The following is a 7,315-nucleotide window of genomic DNA, read 5'->3' on the forward strand; positions in this document are numbered from 1 at the left end:
TCACGGTCCAGAAATAATGTTCATCTGATCGAAATTTGAGGTATATAAGCACCTTTACTTTTTTGCACCTATTGGAAAACCTTTAAAATGTGTTACATTTCGAAAGTTCCTTAATAGAACATCCGAAATATTTTTCCTCTTCATATCCTTTGAAAAGGCACCTTTAGACATCTGGGGACTTTAAACCTATATTGATCGCTTTCGTCATCGGATCTTGGCAAGACTTATTTTACCAATATCTCCTAACCAACTCTGATGAATCAGCCGATGAATCAATCACAGCAAATCATTGTGATCATACGCACAATTAGAGTTATCTTAAAGTTATTCTTTTTAGATTTTATTCAATTTTAAGTAGGATTTTAAAATATCGTATATTGTTTATGTAAACAAAAAACAATAGTGATTTGTTATAAAAAAATTTCTGAAAAAGTACATTTATTTCACATATATGAGACGCTAATCAGGTTTGTATTAGAGGAATCCATTTTAAATGTTTCTATAAAGTTTAGTTATACATTTTTTTTTTATAATTCATGTTTTAAATGAAACATTTTTAAACAAAATATATTAGTCTAATTTTATTTAATTTAATAAATGTTATTAAAATAAAATTTCAATCATTTTTATTTAATTCAGAAATTCTTTCATGGAATGTGCATCAGCGAAATAAACATCAAAGGTTTACAACACGATTAGAAAGGTATCAACAAGGTGCATATTAAAAAAATGAATTATGTAAAATTATGTAGTAAATTTGAAATTTTTTACAGAAATGATAACAAATATTGTAAAATGATATAAAAATTTTATTTTATTTGTGAATTTATGTAATTTCAAACAATATTTCGAATTTTAAATTGACAATTGTTAATTTTTTTTCTAAATAGTACAAGAAATTTTTTTGGGTTACAAAAACAATAATAATTAATAATAATTAATATCCGAACGCTAATTATTTCAGCTTAATTAAAATTTTTAAAAATAAGTTCGATATGAGAAATTTTACCTCAGATCCTCTTCAAGAGATTCTAAGTATTATCCCATTTTTCGTTTGTTAATTAACAACAGCATAAACAAAGATAACGAGTATTGCAAAAAAGATTGAAAATCAAAGTTGACACTCTTTCAGTATTTTGTCTCGTATTTGAAGAAAAAGAAGCTAAAAATTCATTTTATTATTTATAATTGTTTGTTATGAATACTAGAACAGAAACAATTTTTCATTTTTGCCTTCTGTAAAATTTTATTAATAATATCAGACCGTTCGTATTTACCCAGGAAAATTGGAAAACCGGGGTAAATCCGAACGGTATTTTCAATCATTTTTTTTTTACATCAGAGCCACACAAAATTGTTTTTATTTCATTACACTATTATTTTAACATTATAAAAGTACATAGAAAAAAGTTTTTCTTTCTATACGTATCCTCGTTAGTAATTAATAAGCAGAAACTTAATCTCTGTTCTCTCGAAGGAGTGTTTCAATTTTTTTGCCAAATGGTTTGTTGAAAACAGTTTTTCAGGATCTTAATAAAATTTGGTATTCTACAGTTTTTGGGGTCGCTAATTACCAATTTGAAGTCAGTTTTTCAAAATTCAAAATGGCGGACGAGAATTAAAAAATTCATTGGATTCGCTCGAAAATTGTTACTCGGGGGGTTTCAGGGTTAGCAAATTTGATCATTTTTAAAAATAAGTTTTAGGAAAGTCCGCCATTTTGAATTTAAAAAATTTGACTTTTATTTTTGTATTTACATTCAATCACTCCAAAATACTTTCTGTAGCAAGTTTTGCAAAAATCCGTTATGATTTGATAAAGTTATTGAAGGTTTTAATTGTGTAATGCATTTTAATTTTTAACCTGTTTGATTTTTGTATTTATATATGATGCATTATTACATAATAGGTTTATTATCGTATTTTTTTTAATTTTTATATAAGTTTAACAATTGCAATACTTTAAATTTATTTTCCCTAAGATTTTTCTGAAATACAGTGGCGTTCGTATTTACCCCGGTATTTTAGGAAAGTTGCAAAGTATCGAGGTAAATACGAACGCTAAGTTTCCTGCGATTGTAATTTATCAAAAATTTTTGCTACCCCATAAAATTGTTCTATGGAAGTAAAGTAACAACTTCATGCACCAGAATACCGGAAGTATTTTTTTTTTTAAAGAAAAAACTTATGTTATTGTTGAAACTTACTAAAAGCGTTCGGATTTACCCCGGTTGACCCTAATACAAAATTTTCTTTTTTTAATTACAGAAATCAATATGTGAAATCTCCGTTTTTCCGTCAAATCTTCAATGACCAACTTGATGATAATTTTTATATGATATTTTATTTCGTTATTCAATATGTATCGTCATAAAAATATTCGCGGAAGACCAAACGCTTTTCCAGGATATGGACATTATGCGCGGTCAATATTTCCAACTAATGCATTAAATTATCCTGCAACGCATCGTGACATTGATTATAACGACTCCTCAGGTTATAATGCAATTTTTTCTGCTGTTCACGAGGGAAAATTAATTTATGCACATAAGTTACTTAAGGAGGATTTAGTAGAAAAAGAGTTTCAGGGCAGAACATTAATGCACGTCGCCGCAGCCAAAGGTCATGAGCAAATTGTATGTTTACTTTGTCAACGTAATGCTAGAATCGACAGAGGAGATCGAGACGGTAACTCACCACTGCATCTTGCAATAAAAGGAAATCATACTGATCTCATTCATTTATTTGTGAAAGAAAGTACCGTAAATTTGACAAATTCTATTAAGGAAGCGCCACTTCACATTGCCACGGCAAATAATCAAATTCAGATTGTACAATTATTACTTGATAATGGTGCCAATTCGAATGAACAGGACGCAAATGGAAGTACACCACTTCATATAGCTGTTAAAATGAAGAGACCAAATTTAAAAATCATAACGCTTCTTGTGGAACATGAGGCAAATGGAAATCTACTTTCCGATGAATTATTCACACCTCTCTATCATGCAGTTTCTTCAGGAAATATTGAAATAGTTCAAATTCTTGTTAAGTACGGGGCTCATATTGATAAAATTAATAAAGACAATAAAACGCCTCTTATTTTGGCTGTTGAGAAAAATAATGCAGAAATGATACGACAACTTTTACACAGCAAATATAGAGATTCAATAGCGACTAATACAATGACACCACTTCATTATGCTGCAAAAAATGGTAAATTGGAAATTGTCAAATTATTAATAGCAAACGAATGTAATACAGTGAATATTAAAAATAATGATTCGCAAACGCCCCTGTATTTTGCGACATTCAATGGTCATTTGGAAATAGTAAAGTATCTGATAGAAAACGGTGGTAAAATTGAATCAGCATCACCTGACAATGAATCGCTTCTTCATGTTTGTGCCACAAATGGTCGAATAGAAATATTCAAGTTTTTCCTTGATTGTGGTGCAATAATTGACGTAAAAACAAATCGACTTGAAACTCCACTTCATTTTGCCATTTCAAAGGGAAATTTAAATATTGTTAAATGCTTATTGGAATCAGGCGCAAATATTAATGCACGAACACAAGATAACGAAACTCCTCTTCATTTGGCTGTAAAAACAGGACACGATAAAATTGTTGAAGAAATTTTAAATCATGGTGCGAATATTAATTCAGTGGCTAGTGGAAAATTTTCAGCTCTTACATTTGCTGTGAAATCAAGGAAAAAGAATATTGTACAATTATTCATTGACAAGGGCTGTAAAGATTTTCAAACGGATACTGAGAATGATGAGCGAGCTCTTCATGTTGCAGCTAAAAATGGAGATGAAATAATTTTTAAAATACTATTAAATGCCGGATGTTCATTGAATATTAATTGTAAAGGAAAAAAACCCATTCATGTTGCTGCCATTTTTGGCCATGTAAAAATAATAGAATTACTTGTAAAAAATGGTGCCGATATTAATTCGAAAAAAAGATTTGATGAAACGCCATTACATCTTGCAGCAGCGTCAGGTCGAGTAGCGGCGGTGAAATTTCTTTTGAATGCTGGTGCAAAGCATGATTTATTGACCAATCGTCATTTAATACCATTGGAATATGTCTTGGACCGTGAAAGGCACACAGCAATTATGATAAAACGTTCTGTTGATGTACTCTCAGGAAGAAGAGCAGCTTTATTTAATGTTGAAAATTCGAATGCAATTTGGTCCGTTAATTCATTAATGTTTGAAAAATATCTCGATATCGTTGAGTTACTTTTGATTAAAACTACTGCTGATAATTTTGACAATTTATCTAAAATCAATTGCTTTACTCTTGCCTGTCAGATCAATGTCATTAAGGAAATTCCAATGAATTCAGTAAATGCATGCAAATCAATAACAGAAAACAATAAAAATGTGGAATTTCAGCCTGATATCGTTCAATGTATTTTTAATTATCAAAGGGGGCATATATCTAATGATTTGTTTAAAACTGTTATAAGTACAGCAATTAAACAAAATTCTCCCGAAGTATTAAAATGTCTTTTAGAATACAATGTTTGTGATACGTTTAATAATATTGTAATAGATTGTTCACAATGTAACATTAAAACTCTTACAATCATAATTGATCACATTGAGAATAGTAACATCATTTGTAAGTTATTATATAATTCCAAGGTGCGGCAAGATGTTCAAAATTTTCGAGAGACCAGTCTTGTTACCACTCGGGCAGAGGAAAGTGTAGGAATTCGACCCCTACAAGCAGCTATTTTAAGATTAGAACTTTTTAGATTTGATCATCTAACTGAAAATCTTATTCTAAACAAAAACACATATATTGATACTTTAAAATTATTAATTGCCCGTTTAGTTCAATTAAGATCCATCTCTGGTGATGAAAATCTTCTCGAGTTAAAAGAAACAAAAGCACTTGCCGATTATGGTCTCAGTGAATTTTACACGGATTGTGAAATTCAAATAATCAACGCAAGAGAGACAAAAATTCATCTTGACTTTGATGTAAGTTACTATGATATTTTATCACAGCCTGTTGATAAAATTGCAAACTTTGTTAGACAAAAGGAATTAATGAAAGTATTGGAATTATCATTTATGAAATTTCCAGCATATGGTGAATTTTTGAAAAGAAGTATCGAAAAAGGTAGCGACAGAAAAGAATTAATTGACATGAGTGCCAATTGCTTATTAAATGTTATATACAAGAATTATAAAATTCAATTGCCAAGTCTCGTTATTGATAAAATTTTCAAAAATTTGTCTGTTATTGATTTAAGAAGACTTCAACAAGCTGGAAGATTTCTTGATAAAAAACCATTGTACACGCGTACTCAATTTGGTGGTAGAAGAAGAAAAATAAACTGAAAAATTCTGAAATGTGTCTGATTATGCTATACTTATAACATAAAAAATATGTTCGATTTATTTATGTGCTGTTTAAAAATATTTCTATTTTTTTATTTACTTATAGATTAAATTTAAGAATAAATTGTAAGTTTTTACTTTTGCATGTTTAAAAAACTTAAAATTTAAGTCAATAATGTCAAAATAAAATACTTTAATTTATAGCATTCAATAAACATTCAAATTAAATTAAATTTTCATAATTTTTCCACACAATTTAAAAATAAATGTTAATTAAAAAACCATTTAAAAACTGACAGTTTGAATTTACAATATAAATTGTACATGATTCGAGTGACTCATGTTTATTGTATTGAAAATTTTATATATTAGGTATTTCACTTTCAAATATGGCTGCCCGATCAGCTGGAAGTCTGGAGGGACAACAAATAATTTTACTATAGTCCATCTACAGTTGGTAACGTTGAAAACTTCAAAAACTTAACCTCAAAATTACTTGTTTGACAGTTCTTTATTGTTTTTTTCGTTTGTTGTCCACTGTAAAAAAAAAAAATTTGTCTTATTTTACGGATTGAACTTGTAATTTTACCAAAATTTGTAACTGAACTTATTTCAAAGCAGTAAATATACAATAACTGATTTAAACTTTATACTTTTAAAGTAGTACATTCGTAATTTTCTGTAAATTTACTACTTTCAGAGTAGTACCAAATATTACCTACTTTCAATGTGACATAATTACTACCGTATTTGTAATTTTACATTTTTTTGTAAAAATGCGAACATAACCTAGTCAATTTGCCTTAAGTAAAATCACTGCTTTAAAAGAAGGTAATATTAGTTACTACTCTGAAAGTAGTAAATTTACAGGAAATTTTTTTTAGTGTCCCTCCAGGCTACGTCATCAGCCTCTGACGTCACAAGGTAGAATGCCTAATTTGTCTTTTTACGTATATTACGTAGAAAACTCTCAAGATACGCGTATAACTACGTAGTGTTCTTAAATTCTCGAGAATTTAAACTGGGGTTATATTACCAGGAAAATTACGGTAATTTAAATTTTTTAACAGAATTCAAGAGAATTTAAGAGAATATTGAGAATTTAAGTTTATTTACGTAAATAATGTATATTTATTGTTTTTATTAATATAAGACATGTATTTTAGGATAATTAAGATAATTGCTTTTATCTAAAAACATTTTTTTATTCTATGAATAAAAAAATCTTTAAAATCATATTTTTTAATATTTTTTAATAATCAAAAAGATGATATCGATTACTTTGAGTCAAGTGATCAATATTATATCTTTTTGATTATTAAATTTACCGAGTAATAGAATCAAAATAATATCATATATTTTTTAAATTAAAAACTTATGTTTATGAACATTGATTAAATTGCCCTCATTTAGTATGAATAAAAATTTAGTATGCGAATAAATTTAATTAAATTTGGAATAAAGATAAGTCTTATATACACAAAAACTTAATTGTTTTCGTGTTTTTATCCTCAATACTTTTAAAGTATTTCCAAACTGCACTTTTAGGTTTTGTCATTTTTGAAAAATAAATAAATATATAGTCATTAATCAATAAAAATAATTGTGAAAGTATAATATGGATAATGCTAAACAGAACCGATTAACGCACGTGCCAAAGCCTAAAGGAAAGTGAGGTTATGTTGTGTTTTTATTTATTTCTATTTTGCCTCCATTCTAATTATATGTATGAATGGATGCTCTGAATTTAGTAAATTAGAAAATTTGAATTAGTTAAGCAATATATGAAAAAATTTAAAAATTATTATATATTATCTGCATTTTAATTTGTCTTATTTAAAATAGGAAAATTCTCATAAATTCTCAGAGAATTTAAACGTTGGTTATATTCTTGGTAATATTCTCGTTTTCGGTAATATTCTCTCGGTAATATAACCGACTTAAAACAC

At 27.9% G+C, this 7,315-nt stretch overlaps 1 protein-coding gene across 2 annotated transcripts; it reads left to right on the top strand.

Moving 5' to 3' along the window:
* The first annotated feature begins 252 nt into the window (after positions 1 to 252).
* On the top strand, positions 253 to 5,612 carry LOC127286562 (ankyrin-3-like). 2 transcript variants are annotated; one of them, XM_051313041.1, is made up of 3 exons: positions 253 to 467; positions 640 to 714; positions 2,269 to 5,612. In XM_051313041.1, the coding sequence occupies exon 3, from the start codon at positions 2,361 to 2,363 to the stop codon at positions 5,364 to 5,366; it is 3,006 nt and encodes a 1,001-aa protein (XP_051168998.1). In that variant the 5' UTR covers positions 253 to 467; positions 640 to 714; positions 2,269 to 2,360; the 3' UTR covers positions 5,367 to 5,612. The 2 variants fall into 2 exon arrangements, with proteins under 2 accessions (XP_051168998.1, XP_051168999.1); XM_051313042.1 differs by having other exon boundaries at positions 640 to 703.
* Positions 5,613 to 7,315: the final 1,703 nt, after the last annotated feature.

The sequence above is a fragment of the Leptopilina boulardi genome, unplaced genomic scaffold, assembly GCF_019393585.1.
Source record: "Leptopilina boulardi isolate dan_hultmark-lab unplaced genomic scaffold, ZJU_Lbou_2.1 LbouV2_362, whole genome shotgun sequence".
NCBI classification, from domain to species: domain Eukaryota; kingdom Metazoa; phylum Arthropoda; class Insecta; order Hymenoptera; family Figitidae; genus Leptopilina; species Leptopilina boulardi.